The 21408-nt window shown below is 43.9% G+C and overlaps 1 protein-coding gene and 5 non-coding genes across 8 annotated transcripts in view; 2 read left to right on the forward strand and 4 right to left on the reverse strand.

Moving 5' to 3' along the window:
• Nucleotides 1-21408, reverse strand: part of phldb1b (pleckstrin homology-like domain, family B, member 1b) — a 137535-nt gene that overhangs the window by 105512 nt on the left and 10615 nt on the right. For all 3 annotated transcript variants that reach the window (XM_063207434.1, XM_063207435.1, XM_063207436.1), the window contains exon 4: nt 7686-7856. In XM_063207434.1, the coding sequence (XP_063063504.1) occupies nt 7686-7856 (171 nt within the window). The remainder of the gene's footprint in view (nt 1-7685; nt 7857-21408) is intronic.
• On the forward strand, nt 8934-9026 carry trnai-uau (transfer RNA isoleucine (anticodon UAU)). Its single transcript is given in 2 exon segments — nt 8934-8971; nt 8991-9026. It is a non-coding gene; the product is annotated as a tRNA-Ile (tRNA).
• Nucleotides 9981-10073, forward strand: trnai-uau (transfer RNA isoleucine (anticodon UAU)). Its single transcript is given in 2 exon segments — nt 9981-10018; nt 10038-10073. It is a non-coding gene; the product is annotated as a tRNA-Ile (tRNA).
• Nucleotides 14406-14498, reverse strand: trnai-uau (transfer RNA isoleucine (anticodon UAU)). Its single transcript is given in 2 exon segments — nt 14406-14441; nt 14461-14498. It is a non-coding gene; the product is annotated as a tRNA-Ile (tRNA).
• trnai-uau (transfer RNA isoleucine (anticodon UAU)) lies at nt 15217-15309 on the reverse strand. The gene is given in 2 exon segments: nt 15217-15252; nt 15272-15309. It is a non-coding gene; the product is annotated as a tRNA-Ile (tRNA).
• Nucleotides 15677-15769, reverse strand: trnai-uau (transfer RNA isoleucine (anticodon UAU)). Its single transcript is given in 2 exon segments — nt 15677-15712; nt 15732-15769. It is a non-coding gene; the product is annotated as a tRNA-Ile (tRNA).

A 21408-nucleotide genomic window follows, 5' to 3' on the forward strand; every position in this document is an offset into this window, starting at 1 on the left:
CACACACACACACACACACACACACACACACACACACACACGTAGTGTAAAAGCAGTGCTGGCAAATAATTTTATTTTTATTCTCAATCCATTATCTTTAAACCATTCTGTGTCTGTCTGTCTGTCTGTCTGTCTGTCTGTCTGTCTGTCTCTCTCTCTGTCTCTCTCTCTGCCCTTGCAGTATGCTACAGTCACAAAAACTCATTTGTTCATTTACAAGGTCGTTAACTCGCTGTTTTGAAGTTCTATTTTCTCTTCAACAGCGGTTACTAACGAACAGATGTTTTGACTGCATGGTCCCCCTTTAGTGTTAAAAATAGCCCACTTGTGCTGTTTTAGTTTCATTCCAAATAATAACATTTTTAAAAGTTCAGTTATTTCTAGGAACTGTGGGACGCCACAGTGACATCCAATTATCAACAGTTAAAATGTGATTCTCGAAACCCTGCTTGCTTATCGCATGATGCCATATTTATCCCACTTTAGTAATAAAAGTACAACCCCCCCAAAATAACGGTTCAATTTGAAACTTTCTATTAAATCAGAAAAATATTGGTTACGCAGTCGGCTTCATTATGAGACAAAAATTACTTTTTTAGTCGCATCGCCAGTATTTTTATTGGGTCACTCCAGCAGCCCGGGGCTTCGCCTGAGGGGCCACACGGCTGATGCAAGGCCACCCGCAACAATGCACCAATCAGATCCCTTTCTCTCCCTCTCCACACTCGGCGCTCATACAACGGAGCACATACTACACCACTGAGGAGCAAGGAGCCTGCAAGGAGCTCCAAGCAAGGCAAGGCAAGGCAAGGCAGTCTTGGAATAGGAATAGATAGTGCCGGTCGTGACTGACGTACTGCATGTGCTATATTCTTAAGTGGTGCTTAGACAGCACAACTGAAGCATTCACTGACTGGAGTGTGTGCTTAGTATATTACGATTCCATATGTGCAGCCATACAGTATGGAGCTACCTACAGTAGTCAACTGTATATTGAAGTGTGTGTGTGTGTGTGTGTGTGTGTGTGTGTGTGTGTGTGTGTGTGTGTGTGTGTGTGTGTGTGTGTGTGTGTGTGTGTGTGTGTGTGTGTGTGTGTGTGTGTGTGTGTGTGAAATGCTCATCTATCTATCTATCTATCTATCTATCTATCTATCTATCTATCTATCTATCTATCTATCTATCTATCTATCTTGTAAACAAGGTGTCTGCCCTCATACATTTTAAGAAAGAAACAAATACATTTCCTGTTAATGGCTGGTGGGATTGCCATGAGTTAAATGGGCTACAGCGTGCTTTCCACCCGCGCTCCGCTGCAAAATGCTGATGCTCATGAACATCGCCATCACACTGTGCACTTTAGACATGAAGTGTAGCGAGAGCGCGCGCACACACACACACACACACACACACACACACACACACACACACACACACACACACACACACACACACACACACACACACACACACACACACACAGGCCCACATCCGCGCGTGTGCACGCACACACACATACACACACACACACACACGCTAGAAGAAGATGGCTGGAAAATATGCCAAGTGAAAAACACACAAAACAGAAACAAACATCATGTGCAAAACGCTATACCGCCAGAAATTTAAATTCCAAATTATGGAAATACTAGGTCTCGCTGTGACAAAGTGAAGCCCTGTCTCCTCTTATATGGAAAACATGGAAATCTCAACTGCACTGCAGGTTGCATGAATCTGCGCCATTCTCCTTGTGCGGACCATAACCAATCTGGTTACATCACGCCTCGTCAAAACATAACAACTGGCATTTTTGGTTACCATAACAATACGCCAACAACACCATCACCCCACCACCCTCCTCCCCAAAACACAAAGACACACACACACGCACACACACACACACACACACACACACACACACACACACACACACACACACACACACACACACACACACACACACAGACTGAGAGACAGAGAGAGATGGGGGGGAGAGGTGTGCACGCTCGCACACCAAAAAGGGGGGCGGGCAGTACACTTTAGTAGTTGGATTCAAGGACGCTGACACAATGGGATGCCACGAGGTACACAGGCCAGTTGCCATGGCATTGTTGTGCTTTACTGCGTCTGGAAAAGGGCAAAACTTACGTAGTTCTGTAAACCCTCGACCAGCATCACCCCACACACCCATGACCTATCACCACTGTGACTGCCACCAACACCACAGACACCCTATCAAGACCTCATTGTATTGCTGTACTCAAGTGTGTACAATATGCTTACTGCAAAGTGCAATAATGTGTGTATTGTGTCTTTGTGTGTGTTTTGTATCTGTGTATTTATGTAAGCTGTCAGACACCATCAATTCCCTCAGGATTAATAAAAGTACTCTACTCTACTCTACTCTACTGTACTCTACTGTACTCTACTGTACTCTACTCCACTCTACTGTACTCTACTCTACTCTACTGTACTCTACTCTACTCCACTCTACTGTACTCTACTCTACTCTACTGTACTCTACTCTACTCTACTCTACTCTACTCTACTGTTCTCTATTCTACTCTACTCTACTGTTCTCTACTCTATTTGCGTGACAAGCTTTTAATTGTCCCACACATACCATAAAGGAAGCTCTGATTTTGAGATGAAGGAAAAAAATATGTATGTAGTTTGTAGTTCTGTAGTTCTGCCAGTGCCCCCTACACTCATGTCATGTCCTCTACTGCGCAGGGAAAACTTGCGAAGCTCTGCCAAAAACCTCCTACACTCAAAACCCACCAGCAATACCACAAACGCAAGTACTACAAAACTGACACTTGACAACATCTCCTATCAGGGTCATGCTGTGTGTGACGACATCTTACATTACATAAGTATTTCTTTAATCATTACTGATTGCCAGGAGATGGGGAACATTCTACTCAGTTCTCTAAAATCTGCCCCTGCACAACACCCACCACCAGTGCCATCAACACAACTACAATACAAACAATACAATACAATACAATACAATACAATACAATACAACACAATACAGTGTGTGTGTGTGTGTGTGTGTGTGTGTGTGTGTGTGTGTGTGTGTGTGTGTGTGTGTGTGTGTGTGTGTGTGTGTGTGTGCGTGTGTGCGTGTGTGTTTAGGTTTGTGTGTGGGCGTGCGTGTGTGCATGCATGTGTGTTTGCATGTGTCACTTAATCTTAATTGCACGAAAGGACTGATTTGAGTTGCAGGCATGCTGTGTGTGTGTGTGTGTGTGTGTGTGTGTGTGTGTGTGTGTGTGTGTGTGTGTGTGTGTGTGTGCGTGTGTGTGTGTGTGGTGTGTGTGTGTTCTGTTTGTGTGTTTGTGTGTGTGTGTGTGTGTGTGTGTGTGTGTGTGTGTGTGTGTGTGTGTGTGTGTGTGTGTGTGTGCTAAGTGTAATGAGGGGGTACAGGCGGGGGGCGGGGGTCGTAACAAGACACCATCTCCAGCCCCATTGTGCTGGGGCTTTGTTACGGCCTGACCCGTTTAACCCCTTCAGCCCCGCGAGGTGTCGCCCAGACACTTGCCAGCATTCTAGTAATAATGAGCTTCCCTTCCGGAGGACGGCCAGGGTTGCCAGACGTCACTGATGATTTCCAGCCCACAAAATGCTCAAAACCCGCACAGAGGCACTAAATCCCGTCCAATTTGAACCGAATTCTATTAATTTCTATGGCCATAAATGTACAGGAAAAGCAGCCAAATGCCCTTTTTTACCCTTAGACGAGCGTCCTAAAAAGCTCAACTGCATGAAACCGCCCAATCTGGCAACACTGAGGATGGCCTACCAGCCTGCCTGGCAAACAACTCAACTCAGATCACAGCATGCACAGACTTGAGGACCTGGGGCTTTTTACTCTTTATTCGTCTCTTTATTGTCTGTCTGTCTCTTTCCCTCTTTCTTCCTCTCTCTCCCTGTTGCTCTCTCTTTCTGTTCTCTCTCTCTCTGTTACTATTGCTGTCTCCCCCTCTCTTCATCTCTCTCCACGTTGCCCCTCTCTTCTCTGTTATTTATCAATTGTCTTTGTGTGTGTGTGTGTGTGTGTGTGTGTGTGTGTGTGTGTGTGTGTGTCTGTGTGTGTCTGTGTGTGTGTGTGTGTGTGTTTGTGAGTGAGTGTGTCTCCCAGTCTGAGGAAATGATAGGGAGAGCGAGAGGAAGGAAAAGGGTAAAGGACGCAGAGCGACAGCAGACCGGCAGGATTAGCAGCAGTGCACAGCACAGCACACGGGTCACATTGGCCAAGAATAGAAGTGTAACACTACCCAGAAAACGGCGACCCAGCCAGCATGAAAAAAGACCACACCACCACCATCCTGTGGGGTCCTATGCACTGCTCTCTCTCTCTCTCTCTCTCTCTCTCTCTCTCTCTCTCTCTCTCTCTCTCTCTCTCTCTCTCTCTCTCTCTCTCTCTCTCTCTCACACACACACACACACACACACACACACACACACACACACTGAACTGTGGCTGTTGTTGTGTGTGTGGTTCTGGTTCAAAATAGAGGGCTTTAGTGATCTTGGTGGTGGCTTTGACAATAATAAATGCTATATCTGCTGTGCTGCAGCGGTGGGCTACTGGTGAACTGTCATGGGGGGTAATACAGAGGGCAGGTCTCCCTGCTGGGGGGGGGTGGGGTAACTTCACACTTCACTTCACAGGAAGTGATTTCATGACTCCTCATTCCTTTCCAAATAAAAAAAGATAGCTAAAATAGATACAATTAAATTATTTTTGTAGATCTATTAATATGCAGCCACTACAGTTTTCATATTCTTACACAGAAAGCCAAGCATGCTCGTTGTGGTAATAAATAATGTATTACAGTGGGATACAGTGGTTAGGCTACTCTGAACTAAACAAATCTGTACATGCACCAACAACACTGACCGGTACCATCTTCAAATAAGCATTCATTATGATGTTTATAAGGCACAGTTCTCTTAACAGAAGTAAAAACACAAACCTGAGGTGATCTGTTTGGTAACAAAAAAATATAGGCTACTGTAGGATGCCGGTGTTTCACATTTCTTCCACTTCCGTCCACTTGTAAATAGAGGGTTTAAATCTGACACCACGTGTTTGTCATATTAACGCGTTTCAGTGTAACAACTTTAAACACGCTGTAAGTGATACATTCACCCGGCAAAGCTTCCTTTCTTTTATCACGTTGAGCTCACAAAAAACGCTGAAGTGTATGGCTGGTAAGTTCCTTATCCGTTGCAGTGCTGTTGTTTTCAATCCAATTAAAATTATCCCGATATGGTAAATTTATTGCAAAAAAAAAAAAGAATATCCGCGTCCAATCGTCTTGGGATCAGGCTACTGCGATGCGGAAGCAGAAGAGCGTTGAAAACATTCTCAGCGAGGCAGAAAGTAACTCCTGGCACTTATCCTGTACCGGTCGACTGGCTTTCTTTTCCTTGACTCATCGCTTCCACAAGTTGCTTCCACAAGGGGTTGCGTGTCATGGGAGAGGGGGGTCGGAAAGCCCCCTCCTATCACTACCGAACTGTCTGTCTGTGTAGCCACATGCAACACACGCACACACAATGTAGTTTGTTGTATGGCACAAGGCTGTGCGATGCGTTGCCGTGGCCAACAATCATTATGAAAAATCATTATGACCAGCAATTTTTTACCATTGTGCCCGTTTCCACAGATTATTCCCAGCTACAACAGTGAGTCTACCCGCTCTACTACACCACAAGTAAGTGGCATTATTTTTCATTTAATTATAGCCTAAGTAGGCCTACCCTGAAGCACCTGAACTCACCATATTTAATGTGTAGGCTTAACATCCCACCCACCCCAATCCATCCATTCCTGTGCCTTACATGGAAATGTATGAAATGTATGAAGTGGTGAGTTAAGAAAGAAAGAAAAGAAAAGAAAAGAAAAGAAAAGAAAAGAAAAGGAAAGGAAAGGAAAGAAAAGAAAAGAAAAAAGTAATTATTCTGATATAATCATTTGGTAACAGTTGTCTATCTGAATAAAGACGAGCCGCCTTCAATTATAAGAATAAAGATCAAAGAACAGACTGAACTGGAAGGACTTGTTATTCTCAATAGACCCTCAATACCTTAGGCCTACTGGAGTGAATGAAATACTGTGATATGAACACTCATACTTAGGGTGGCTTTTCTCCATATTGACAGCCATGCCCAAAATAGAAGCACTGAGAAAACAAAATTATCTTTAAGGGTCTGTAATCACCACGTAGACGCTCATCAATCAGGAAGACCCAGGGAGAGGAACTCCCATACATGCCCATCATCTTGGGTGCTCATATGGACCACAGTGCGCCACAGTTTACAGTCCTGTCTGTGTGGATACAGTGTGGAGCGTCTTAGAGGATACATGTGGCCAATGTAAGTGCATACCAACACTTTGGTGCTGATTACACATAGTATATGCGTTTTGTTTTGTTTTTATTTATCCGTACATGTCAACGTGACATGTGGTTAAAAATAAAAACTCCAGATACATGTGCGTTTTAGCACCCCAAAATGGGAAATGTGCATTCTAAAATTCTGCTTACGTGTAAACGAGAGCCCAAAACCAATGTGTTATCAAAAATATCCATATATGTGTAAACGGTTACTTAAGTCTTGTGCACTCCATGGTACACAACTCGTATTTTGTCAGTGGTGAAATGAGAGTTGGAAGCCTACCGTAGCAACAAGAGTCTAAACTACTTTTTAAACAAATGCAGATGACACACCAACACTTTTACAGGATCACACACTATCTAATCTGACTTGATGGGAAATGAAACCAGCCCTTGCAGGACCCTCCCTTGACATGAGAATGTTGATTTATATCCATGTATGCAGTATAAATTGTCCCTATGCAATCCAGAGCCAGCCTCACACCCACAAACTCATATGAGGTCGTCTGCGCTAGTTCGCCACTCAGGGCCCGAACCCGCAACCTACCGGTCAACCATCCAGTTTGGACATGAGAGGCACAGCACAATACCGCAGAACTAAAGGTACAGGCCGATAGCTTAGCGCAACTAATACTCTGTTGTACCATTTGTACCATTTGGATAGACTTAAATAATCAGTCCAAGCCCCTCTTCAGAACGGCTCAGTGGTTTGGTGATCTGCATGGCTCTTGTTCATAGTTCAGGAACAAACGTGATACCATGCATCATGTAACTAAGACTATACAGTATAGCATGCAGACCTAGCTTCCTTAAAAATGAACAAATGAAAGCCAACCTGGGGAACTCCCATTGCCATTGTAACACAGGACCCCACAGCACACAGTGCTCACAGCAAAATTGCATTTACGTCTCGCCTGTGCAAGCGGACAGCCAGCGCCAAATGGCGCAGTGTTGTGGGATGGTACGATGCTCAGGGTACCTCAGTCACAGGGGAGGATGGGGGAGAGCACTGGCTACAGTAATTACTCCCCCCACCAACCTGGGGGGTCAGAAGTCAAACTGGCAACATTTGGGCCACAAGTCTGACACCCTAACTGCTTACTCATGACTGCCCAAGTGAACACTGAGTGAGCGTCATATTCAGGCTTGAGAGAGGCTGTGACCTGTCCTGGACCCCATCAATGGCTATTCATATTTCTACTCACGTTCATGGGACAATGGACCCTCATAGTCATATTCATGTATCATGTTCAGTCAGAGCGAATTGTCCAGCCTCACCTTGGGAGAGGCGCGTTGGCTTGGTGACCGGGGTCCCGTCGATGGCACAGGCGTTTCCGCAGGGGTTCAGGATAACGAGGCCGACTGTGTTCTCTATGTAGCAGTGCTGTTCTGCCACACCCGGGCCCTGCACGCTGATGTCCGTATCGCCATAGCCAAAGGTTGTCCTTCCTTCATGACAAAAGAGTAAGAGAGAGAGAGAGACGTTAATGAAAGACAGTTGTAAATTATGATTGTAACCTGAACAAAAATCTTCACATCAAGACGAACTGGACCTCTTCTCATCGACTAGACCCAGGGATGACTGGAGCACTAATACATATAGAGTACTGAGTGCTGGACCTTGTCGATGAGAATCATCCCTGGGCCTAGTCGATGAGAAGTTGTCCAGTTTGTCTCAATTCTGCAATCCTCTACCATGAGCACCACTGAAGTGCTGACATCTCTGAAGCGCAGGCTGAAGCGCAGACATTCTACTCCCAAAGAATCTTCACATCTTAGAAGTGTAAAATATACATTTGAAAAAAAGGTTGATGAAGCACGCATTTATTCCATTTTAAACTTGACGCAGACCAACAGCCCAGGTTTAGAGAGCCAACACAAGAATGAACATAATCAGAGTTTGCCATAGTCCTTCACGACCTGGGCTGGACTGGTAATCTAGCAAACGGGACATTTTCCCAGTGGGACGACAGTCATTAGGGGCCAATGTTATTGTTTTTTTAGATGTCTGTTTGTATTTTCATTTAGAGATCGGCCCACAATTTAGATGAGTCGGCCCATTGGTCCATCTCTAATAGACAGTGGACTGAGTTTATCATAACATCATAGAAAAATAGTGGCGGTGAGGGACTGCTCGACACCAAAAATGCCGGGCCATTTTTTTTAGGACAGAGCAGCCCTGTTCATGGCAGTACCACTCACATTTGAAAGTGTTTGAGTGTAATGTGGGAAAGGCTGAAAAAGGGATGAGGCAGATGGGCTCAGCAAGGTCAAAGGTCAGTCCACTAAAGAACAAAGATGTCTGACAGATGTGAGAAAAGTCCAGCTGTGTAGTTGTTCCTATTACAGACTGCTCTTACTCTTTCAAGAAGAACAAGTTACTTAATTAGACAGACGCCTTAGACTACATGTTTGAAGTCATGCTGTCATATTTAAAAATGACAGGCACATTAGGTGTAATCGTTTTGGATAGGACATCATTGTACTTTGCCTGTTGAATTCTGATTGTCGGGAAGGCTTGCTTGAGCTCCAGTGGCGCAATCGGTTAGCGCGCGGTACTTATAAGGCAGTACAGGCTGAGCAATGCCGAGGTTGTGAGTTCGAGCCTCACCTGGAGCAGGTGTTCTTTAGATCTAAAGATATCAGTCCATCTGTGTAGATCCTGATACTGTACTGAACACAAGGGTCTTTGGTTGAAGAAAGAGAGGCATAATGTTAGTGTGCAGCACCCACAACATGGTACAGGCTGAGCAATGCTGAAGTTGTGAGTTCAACCCTCCCCTGAACCCGGTCTCTTCATAGATCTAACATCATTTGGTGGTCCAATAGAAACATCCTTGTGAAGCTGCCTGGCACTCTGGCTTTGAGAAAGCAAAGACAAACAGTAGAGAGCAGGACAAGAGGTATCTGACAGGCGTAGGAAGTAGTGTGTGTCTGTGAAAAGGTGCTCTTTTACAACTCTTCGAAGACCCCTCATGCTGAGTTAGATGTCAGACAGCGTAATGTATGCATTCTTAGTTTTAAAATTACAATTCAGAATGTCATTGTTTTATGCCGACAACATGGAATATTACACAGTACATAGTGGTGAGTGAGTTCACAATAGGTATGAGGAGGGAATGTGACCGCTGACTTTGATTGGAATGTGTGACTGCCGCTCCAGTGGCGCAATCGGTTCGCGAGCAGTGTTTATAAGGCTGAGCAATGCTGAGGTTGTGGGTTTGAGCCCCCACTGGAGCAGTGTAGCCTATTACTTACATTTAAAAGAATGACATCATACTTTCAAAGAATTGAGGTCTGTATTTAGGCAAGACGTCATTGTACATACAAAAGTTGCTGCCATCATGAACTGTTGTGTACAACAACGGACTGTAGCTTTTGTGGATGTGTTTATATACACATATGCAAATGGCACCATGTACTTTGTGTCCAGCTGTAAAATGTTGTGAAATTCTTTCACTGTATCACAGTAAAATGCAACAATGGAAGAATAGGTATCTAGAGTAGAGTAGAGTAGAGTAGAATAGAGATGACTACTGAGAGGAAATGACTGATTGTGACACACAGCCAGCAGCTCCAGTGGCGCAATCGGTTAGCGCGCGGTACTTATACGGCAGTACAGGCTGAGCAATGCCGAGGTTGTGAGTTCGAGCCTCACCTGGAGCAGGTCACCTTTAAGACCTCAGGTCATGTATGCATCAAAAAGTAATCCAATTCTACCAGGATGTAGGATGACTGTAACCTGCCTCTCCCCAGATGAATGGGTTCCACCTTGCTCCTTCTGGAACTATGCCGTAGGTCTTTGAAAAATCCTTGCCCGTGATAGACCCTGGTGTGAGTTGAGCTGAGTGGAAATAAACAAGGGTCTGGCGAGAGGAGAGTCAGGCTAGGATGATTGAAATAGTACAGTGAGTTTTAAAAGAACACAAGACATACCCAGACCCCTACACTTAAAGATATCTAGTCTTAATTGAAAATGTAGAAATATTGTGAAGCGCCTCACTGTATAAGTTGAAATGCTCGACATGTTTGCTCTGTGACATGACAATGCTGTATATTAAATATTTCGGTCTCTTTGGCACATATAAGATACAAAGTTGTCCATGCAAGCACATCATTATTGATCTGTCCCATCGTAGTTGAAAGTAGCCTATAAAACTTTTGTGAAGTGCTTTCTTCTGTACATTGTCCTCAAATGTATGATCTGTCTGTTCAGGGACAGTACAATGTATTCATATTTCTTCTTCTTCAATGTAATAATATTTCTCGTTTCAGTGGCACTATTGCTATGCTGTTGGCACACATGAAATACTGAGACAGCCATGCAAGCACAACAATGCAGTGGGTCACGAGTTCAATCTTCACCTGCAACAGCGAAGACTCACAGGTTTGAAATACACACACACATACACATACACACACACACACACACACACACACACACACACACACACACACACACACACACACACACACACACACACACACACACACACACACACACACACACACGACATCTTTAACAAAGGCAGAGATATGATGAAACCCAGCGGTTCACTTTGTTCAGGGTTTGTGTGTACACAGGGAAGCTGAGCTGACAGGGGGGGCAAAGGGGTCAGTTGTCCTGGGCACAGGGAGAGGGGTAGCCCAGAATTGGGTTCCCATCACATTGTATGTATTGGATGGGGGGGCTTTCAGATGACTTTGTCCCAGGCCTGGCCAAAGTAGTCAGCAGCCCTGTGTGTACAGTACCCTCACGCTTTGTAAAAACCATGTGCCCTCCGGCCTTCTTTCTTCGACAAAACATCAACCTGGGTTTTGACGTGCCTCAGAAAGATTGTGTTGAGAAGATGACAGGTGTCGAAATGTGAACTTCGCCCAGAGAGCAACTGAGCCTTCACAACTCACCCTGAAGTTCATACAGCAAAGAACTTCCTGCCTTTCTAGCCAACCTGTTGATACAAAGGCTGAGTGACACGGCAGTGGTAAATAGTGCAATATTGCCCACCAACACTGCAAAGCCCACTCAGTGTGTTGACTGATGAGTGAAAGACATGCTTGTATAGTGTATGTATGTTTTGTACTGCTAGATTTATAGTGTGTGTGTGTGTGTGTGTGTGTGTGTGTGTGTGTGTGTGTGTGTGTGTGTGTGTGTGTGTGTGTGTGTGCGTGCGTGCATGCGTGCATGCGTGCGTGCGTCTGTGTGTGTTCGGAACCAGTCACACAGCCACCCTATTCAAGGCTACATACCTTTTCAAATCTGTCTTACTGTTCAATCCCCATTCATGAGTTGCTGTGCCCATCCCTGTCTGTATGTGAGAAGCTCATACAATATCTTCAGAAAAGCTTGAGGATGCTTTATTTTGTAACTTGTTACAACAAGGTCTTCGACTCATTTTCACACAAACTGGTCAAAGGAAAAAAAAAACCTTTACGAAGGAAGTCAGTGAGAATCATATATTGTGAAGGCATAAGCTTAACACAATCCACCACCTGCAAGATGCTTATACAGTAGGCTATTTCTTGAAATTTTACTTCCAAGGATTACATGTCAGAGCGGATGCTACTGCAAAGTTCTGAAACAAATTTGAGAAAATCAATTGTTTATTGACCTCACATCGGCTCCCCCTTTACAGGAGCACTGTTCTTCCTGTGGTCAATCAAATCCATCCATTCTTTTCTTACATGCTTTCTTTTTCCTATTTTCAATTTTAGAAAAGGGGAGACATTTCTCAAAATTCTAATGATGTATGCAGAGTCATAAATGATCCATTGAGAGATCTTTTAGAAGGCCTCCTACCAGGTAGGCATTGGATTAAAGCCAGATGAGGCTCAAATGCATGTTGGATGTAACCTATCCACAAACCTCAATCATGTACATCATGGTATTGGATGGCGATTAAGATAATATGTGAGTCAAGACAGGTTAGTGAATACTTTTGGTAACATTGTATGAAGCTGTTTCAGTAATAAAAGACAGCTTTTTCCTGTTGTGTGTTCTAGTGTGTCGGGGCTCTACTGACCGACCAGACTTTCTGAGTGATCAGTGATGGACAGCTGATTGTGAGAAGACCTAAAGATAGCCAGCTCCAGATGAGGCTGAAACTCACAACATGGGCATTGCTCAGCCTGTACTTCCTTATAACAGTCCCACCAGGAAATCGCGGGCATTTTCTCAAAAAATCGCGGTCGGAATTGCCAGATGGTGCACGAGGATTTCCAGAAAATCGCGATAAAAGTTGCGGAGCTTCTTACTGTGTTGTTGCGATTTTGTTGCGGCATGAAGTGAAAGGTGCGATTTTTGTTGCGATTTTTAATGTGCTTCCCCACGCTTGAAAGTAAAGGACACTGCCACATTCCAGTCCTCTGGTGTTTTTTATATTATTTCCATTTTTATATTATAATTTTGGTTCTTAGGCAAAGCAGGGAAGCTGCCAGGGTGAGTTTTTAGCCAGAATGTCGTCGTGAAAAGTTCCATCTCTTTCATGCTGCCATTACGACACCCTTCATTACAATGCTGTTTATGGCCGATTGACTCTGTTTTAAATGTCATCACCGTTTCAAATTGTAAGCATACAAACTTCGTATCATGTCGATATCCATTCCTGACTTAAAAAAGTGGATACATAATTAACTATAAGTAGGCGGGCGGAATTGGGCATGTCCACCCAGTTGAAGAGGCTGCGCGACAGGAACTGACTGAAATCCTGGTTAATGTGAGTCGTCTGCTACACATAGCCTGCCTGTGTCGGCGTTTAATTTTCAAGCTTGTCAAAAGCAACACAAATAAAAGCAGAGAGAGGGGTCGCTTTCGAAAGAAGGCATAGCCTAGGTTTTTTTTTGGTTCTCCCGCGCCGTCCGGCTGATGATCATCATTCAATGTAACGAGGATGGAGTTCACAGATTTCCTTTTGTGAAGGGTGCTTGCTGAATAATGCTCAGAAATTATAGGCTATTAATTTTGGTGCTCTTGTGAATATAAAAGACGACGACATTGTTATCTATAAAACACCACGTCGCCTGCAGAACGGAGGTCTCAGCTGTCAACGATGCTCATATGGGCTACACGTTTTGGCCGGTGATGAAAACAGTTATAGGCTAAAGCCCTGCATGCACTTTCACTGGGACTTCTGGCGAGTCCATCGTTCTCTGGAATGTTTAACTTGACCCTCTGTAGGCTGTAGCCTACTTGGAGATCCACCACCATTTTTCAGCAGAGGTAAAAGTGAAAGTGATGCAATGCTGCGCATGCCATTGAGTCCCAAACTGTTAGGCTTGACTTCTCAAAGGGCATGAAACGGTTTTGCAAATGCAATGCCCTTTGTTGTGTTCACTGATATATTGGTAAAAAATAGCCCACAACAAAACAGAATCGTTCCTCGACAGCACAGCAGCCAGCGTGAGTCAAGTGATTATAAGCATAACGTGATTGGGGACAACGACGGTGGGGACGAGAGCGCAAGCAATATTGCGTGAGGCTTAGGACAAGTTCATATTCACAAATATTTTCAGTTTTGTTCAGTTTCATATTAGGCCTACTGGTCTTTTGTAACGTTAAGTAGGCCTATTTAAAATGAGCTAATATTAGGCTATTTACTGACTGATTGCAGTCATTTTTGTCGAACATTTTATTTATAAGTTATAAGTACCGTGCGCTAACCGATTGCACCACTGCAGCCCTTTTTCAATCTCTCCAAGTACTTGGAAGGTTAGGATGGAGTGCCAGAAATATATTTTTTTAACCTTTTGTAAGGAAGGAACGTATCCTCAAACTGACATCTAAATGGTATGTGGACTAAAATCACATGTGTAAAGAACACACCACAGGTGAAGCTAGTGGTCAATGTTCTCCTAATGTCCTGAGAGCATTAGTGTTTCCAGTTTAGCTGAGGCAATGCGATTATTCTCAGCATGGATATGGATGACAGACAGTTGAATGAACAGGTCAATGATCTCATAAGGCCTCCTGTCAGATGGGTATTGGATCTAAAGTATGGATGCTCCAGGTGAGGCTCGAACTCACAACCTCGGCATTGCTCAGCCAGTACTGCCTTATAAGTACCGCGCGCTAACCGATTGCGCCACTGGAGCCCTGAGTTAGCTGGCAGCTGGTCTCATAGGACTCAATGTTAACTGCTAGCATGGAGGTCACATTTGCACTGCCATACTCTCAGAACGGTTGAAAGTACAGGGAAAAACGGTAAAACTCAATTATTTAACTGAAGGGGAGGTGCAATATAAGCTTATTTCCAAAATGGGACAGTATCACTTTAAATACCACTTTGTTGCCAGTAGACAGGTAAGCTGGCAGAAATGAAACAACAAAAGAGCCTATGTGATCCACATTTTGGATGTAACCTATCCACTAACTTTCACTTACATTATGATATATGATATATATATGTAAGATGTGATGTGTGACATGGTGTCAAACTGTTACGGGATCAAAGCGATTGCAGATGGACCTTAACTCCTGCAGTTGCTTATCTCCGTTGATGCTCGTTGCAAGGGTCTGCATACCTCCTCCGCAGTGACACACCCTTGAATTTAATGGCCAACTCCTCCTGCCCACACCCCGCATGTGATGTGCTTCGTATCAAACTGGTGCAAGCTCATCATTTCAAATTTGTGGTGGACATGTGGTGCGCTGTATTAGCACTTCCCATGCAAGTTCTTGCACACCTATTCTCTGCAGTCGTCGATCGATGGACATTGGTCCCGAAAGTGCCTATTCTCAGTCATGGATGACGGACAGTTGAATGATTTCATAAGGCCTCCTATCAGATGGGTATTGGATCTAAAGTATGGATGCTCCAGGTGAGGCTTGAACTCACAACCTCGGCATTGCTCAGCCTGTACTGTCTTATAAGTACCGCGCGCTAACCGATTGCGCCACTGGAGCCCTCTTAATTTTAAGCACCACTTTTTTGGCAGTAAAGAGGGATAAGCTGGCAGGAATGACACAACATAAAAATAGTCCATGAGAACCACATTTTGGATGTGACCTATCCACAAACTTTCATCTACATTATGGTAAGCCTTTATAAATGACTTCTATAAATATTAATTTCTAAGAATGCCATGGGTAAGCTACAGTATGATGCCACTTTAGCAGCAAGAACCAGCATTTCCTTCTATTCTGATAGAGGTCCTATTGATCAAGTGTGCCTGGGCTGTATTGACCAACTGGGCTTTTCTCAGTGATGGACAGATGAGGAATGATCTCACAGGGCCATCCATCAGGTTATGAGGGAACTTTAAAGAACTCTTGCTCCAGGTGAGGCTCGAACTCACAACCTCGGCATTGCTCAGCCTGTACTGCCTTATAAGTACCGCGCGCTAACCGATTGCGACACTGGAGCCCTGATTACAATTTCAAATACCACTATTTTGGCAGTAGAGAGGTATAAGCTGGCAGAAATGAAGCAACATAAAAAGAGCCAATATGATCCACATTTTGGATGTAACCTATCCACAAACTTTCATTTACATAATGATATATGAAATATTCTGTGTGTGTGTGTGTGTGTGTGTGTGTGTGTGTGTGTGTGTGTGTGTGTGTGTGTGTGTGTGTGTGTGTGTGTGTGTGTGTGTGTGTGTGTGTGTGTGTGTGTGTGTATTCCTCCTCCCCACCTGTCCCCCCACACCATTTTTAGAACCAACTTTTTTAACCTATTGTCAAACTGATATCTACATATGTTAGATTAAACATTGAACTGTATATGTAAGGATGCCACAGGTGAAAGTACAGGTAAGCTACAGCCATAGGCAGGCCCACGACAGGCGGGGACAGGTCTCTCGGCCAAGGAATGAAGGAATGAGGGGGGCCCATTCAGAGATTTTTGTCCATGGCCCAGCCAAAGCTGCCAGCTGCCCTGGCCATAGGTGAAGCTATATGAAGCCACTTTAGTTACAAAGCTGTTGATGTTCAAATGTGTCTGGGTTTAAACAAACCCAACTGGGCTATTCTTAGAGATGAGAAATGGACAGTTGAGTGAAGAGGTAATTTGTCTCTGAAGGCCATCCATCACACTGTGAGGGAATTGTTGCTAGAGATGAGGGGCAAACTCTCAACCTCAGCATTGCTTAGCCTGTATTGCCTTATAAGTACCGGCGCTAACCAATTGTCCCACTGGAGCTGAAAAAGATGTTGTAATACCAGAATTTTGACAGGACAACGCCAGGCAATAATCAGCTATAAAGTGCAATTATGTGAGTATTCTACCAATGCTGTAGTTATTAATAAGAAAACAAGTCCAAAGTCAAATCTGCCATTGATTATGATGAAGTTAGAATGGAATCAGGGATGAGTCAATGATCTACTCTAATCCTACTCCAATGACGCCAGAATGTGAGAACGTGGGAAATCTTCTGACAAAATGTGTTACCAATAAAGGTATTGTGACAGAGAGCGCTTACTCACACTGTCTCTCTATCACATGCAGATCTATTCTTGATTTACGACCTCCAGACGATGCTACAGACAGGAAATCCACAAACGGAGGTAACATCTGCCGTAGTGCTTTTGCCGGGCCCAGGACAAATTCATCTGAAAGGGCCTCTCACCCAATACATACAATATAACGAAGGCACAATTCTGGGCCCCCTCTCTCTTTGGGCCTGGGACAACCGACCCCTTTGTTGCCCCCTGTAGACTGCCCTGCTCTCATGTCAACAACATCAATTTGGTGACCTAAGCGAGCACCCCTTTTGTGGATTGAGAAATGGACTTAAACATAGTGTTGTATACCTGATCGAGCACAGCTGATCCATTACCTACAGTACTACATACTGAGTGCCCATGAACAATCAGTGTCAACGTAAAGTTTAATGTTTTATTTCACTTGGCATTCTAATTCTGTGGGATTATTTTGGGGTGCCCCACGACATTTGGTGCTCTAGGCGATCATATTGTCTGTGCCTATCGCCGACATTGGATTATGGGACAGATAGGTTAAGGATGGACTTTTACCCAGAGTGTACACTTCACTTACCCATCTACCTCCCATATCGTCATCCACATTCTTTAGTCGTCCCTCCCCAAGATCTTTTTGCACAGCCTGACCCAATCATCCCTATGGGGAATGATAGTGAAACAAAGCTCTCAGCTCACATCAAGATCCAAGCTGTGGAGAATGATGGGATGGTCTAGCAAGGATTGAGTTTTATAGACGGTCTGCCTCACCATGTACCTCCCACACCCTCACTCAGCAGACCCACATTCTTTAACACCCCCTCCACCCCATCCCCTGTCTAGCACAGCCCCACCCAGTCCTCCTCATGAGAAATGACAGTGTAGCCAAGGGGTGGAAAAGTCAGCCCAGCCCAGCTTTGAACCCTGGTCCCCAGGCGCCAAACAAACACGCCCTTTGACCACGACACCAGAGAGCCAGGCTGCTTGGCATGTGACGAAGAGCCCAGCCACAACCCCAGTGATGGCCAAGCCACTCCATCACATGCCTTTGGTGAAAAATCTGAGCCTCGAACCAGCCAAGTTTTCTCAACAATCGGACTGATTAGCGAGGACTGACTTTGACAGACGTTACTTCACAGCCTACCTTACGGCAAGAGGTACATGTAGATTTACAAAATATAATCATGTCACATACATTTTTTTTGCATATGATGGTCTTTTTCACTGAATTTGGCCTGCACTCAGAACACTAGTATACACTAGTGTTTCCCAACCAGGGGTACGTGTATAGGGGACACACCTCAGGGGGTACGTGGAGAACAAATACATGGAGCATAGCCACATGGAGATGGCGGAATAGATATAGAGCATGTGTGAGGGGGGAACTCTTTATATGGCTTTCATGGCTTATGGAGTACGCAGGACAAAAAAGGTTGGGAAACACTGGTATAGACATATTGTAGACACAGAGACTTTGAACATGCTTTGAAGAGGCATGCTTCATGAATATTTCCAGCTAAAAGGTCTACGCCCCCTAAATGGGATATTTTTTTAAAAACGTAGTTTTAAGCATAATGTAATTTGTTGTCCATGAATATTGCTTGATTTTCCATTAATAGTTTGTGCACTTATATTGCTAGAAATCCATTGCTCGTGCAAAAATATTTCACAAAGGGGCTCCACGCAGAAAGACTTTGGGAACCACTGCTGTACTGTACGCTGTATATCACACCCCATGAAATGTACATCACAGAAATCACACAATCCTTGTAGGCATTAAAAATTGAAGGTCTCCTGCTCAAGGATTTCACTCTGAAGCTTCCCCAGCCTTGCTGTATAGGCTATACCACACTGTAACAAATGTATCAAATATATCAATGTCTCAAAATTGTGATACAGAGGTAGTGATACAAGGTAACATTTATAGGCTACAAAGTACCGGATTAGTGTTTGTGTTAATAGCTAGTCTGTGTTAATTAGTGTTAACTAGTGTTCACAGTTAACAAACGAAGTCTGTTTTTTGTACTGGCATACATTGATATGGACCATACCCTTGAGTCGGATATAAATAAGGAATTGACTACAAATCAATACCAAAAAATAGGCCCTACATAACAAAAACCCTAGTAAGTCAAGCATCACAGCAACAAGTACCACAGCATCCCTGTACATGGAAAAATGTAATAACAGTAAATGTACTGTATGGCGCATAGTCACAAGGATAGGATAGACGACAAGACATAGACCATGACTGAAGGGGTACTCATGGTATGACAAAAGCTTCCCTGGTTCCCAACCTTCAATTTGACACCCCAATTTTTGTGGACGCCACACACATTTTTAAGCAAACAAAAAAAAACATGACGAGTTACCTTATACCTGTTAGCTTAAAACTGTAGATATTTCTTAAAGTCTAAAATGAGACATTTCAGTCTGAATATTTACTATTTCAGGCAGCTCCATTTGAATTCAAGGCCACTCCACATGGGGTCCCAGGGTTGAAAAAGCACTGGCTTACTGGCTCCATACGACAGAAAAGGTTGGGAAACCCTACTCTGGGCTACTATACCACTGTAGCTACTGTATCCCAATTGTGAAAGGGATGCATATGGGAATTATATTAATTGGCTACAAAGTAAGAGATTAGTGTTAATACTACCTTAAAAAAAATCCGTTATGAAAGCAGCTGTAAGCAAACCTAAAGTACCAGAGCAAGAATGATCAGACCCTCCCTGTTGATTTGAACAGACAGATGGGCTGAGGTGATAAGAGAGAGCTGGGCTGAGAAAGGAGAAGTCGTATGCCTGTCGGAGGTCACTGCATGTGAATGTGGTGGGTGTGGAAGGGTCCCCTTATGGCACAGCAGGGAGTCAATGGAGGCTTTAACATTCACGGCCTCTCAAAGAGAAACGAGTTTAAAAGCAGAGTTAGGAAGTAGAAGTAGAGGTACTCCTCTAGTGGTGTGACATTACATGGTTACATTACATTTGACATCCGCGCAGCCCACATGCACTTCTCCATTACAATGCATTCTGGTTAGAAATTCCTAACCAGAATGCATTGTAATTTTGCAGTGCGTATGCTCCACAAGCCCTCCATGCGAACAAGCCCTCTCTCACAGAATTCACAGTCTGCTAGTTCCAGTCTGGAGCCACTAAATCTGAATCTGAATTTGAACCATTCTATTGATTTCTATGGCCATATAGCTACAGAAAAAACCTGCCCAATATCCTTTTTTATCCACAGACGGTCATCCTAAACAGCCCAATTGGGTGGGAAACCACCCAATCTGGCAACACTGGATATGAGCCAGGATGGCAGTTAAGTTCATATGTGAGTCAAAGCAGGTTAAGGAATACTTTTGGTAATATACAGTATGTGTGTTTTAAGAGCCAGATGATTAATTTAAGATGTCGTTTAATATGGACATCGCTCTGGACTTCTGCCAATGCTGCTGTGTAGTCGGTGGTGCATGAGATGACATGACGTGACAGATGGTCACTGGGCAGAGATGAATACATCCTTTAACTAATTGGCTTTGAGCCGTAAGCCAGTTGTAGCACTTATTATCCCACAACATGTGGAATGCTGAAAAAACTGCCAAAAGCCCATCTACAGTCAGTGTTGTCAGCTGCCACTTAAAGCAATCACATTCATGACTTCTGAGTGAGGAGAAATCTGAGTCTGAATATATGGCAGTCATGCCAGAGGTGGAACTATACAACCCATGTCAGTTTTGTGGATATTTCCTCATTTAGAAATGTATTGTATTATTATTATTTAGGTGATTTAATGTCATAATGCGCTGTTTCACATTGCAGTAAGTATGTAGATAGGTGGTAAATTCCATAACATTGAAAGTATAAGTAAACTGCATATTGTTTTCCTTCTATGAGAATTTGTATGTTTTTGGCAGACTTTGTGAGTTATGGAACTGTATAGTGAGTATATGTCAGACTAGTCCATATGTGTTTTTCTCCATTGACATCCATTGTGGGGCATCTATGTTTGTTGTCATCTATGGCTGCCACACAGGTTGTTTTTCTGTCCCTTAAACACTCCTACAAACACATACACACACACAAGCATTGGAGGCTTTGTGAGCTGGCTGGCTGGCTGGTTGTATGGTCGCCTGTCAGTGGGGGGAGAGGCGCAGCCTGTGGAAGTGCCCCTGGAGAAAGGCGTCTGTTCAAAAATAGGGAATTATGACAGGCCTGGGTCACGGCCCTGTCAGCTCCGGGCGGCGGAGAAAGCAAAAGGAAACAATACACGCCACTGTCTCTCCTCTGTTTGCCAACACACAAGAGGATGTTTGTCATGGCAACCTTTTTTGGAAAATATTGTGCTGTGTGCTCATCCTCCAGTGTGTCTATTAGGGAACGTCTTGATGTCATTTATAGTAGGGTAAAATATGACGATGTATCGCTGTATGACGATGTACCGTACAGTAGGCCTACTGTGTGTGTCTGTTCTCACAAGCGATTTATTTTTTCCTCATGGCTTTTGCTTGTTTACAAATAACGTAAGCACATACTGTACTATACTACTATACTATACTATACTATAATATTCTATTCTATATTGCCT

This window comes from Engraulis encrasicolus, chromosome 9 (assembly GCF_034702125.1).
Source record: "Engraulis encrasicolus isolate BLACKSEA-1 chromosome 9, IST_EnEncr_1.0, whole genome shotgun sequence".
Taxonomy (NCBI): Eukaryota; Metazoa; Chordata; class Actinopteri; order Clupeiformes; family Engraulidae; genus Engraulis; species Engraulis encrasicolus.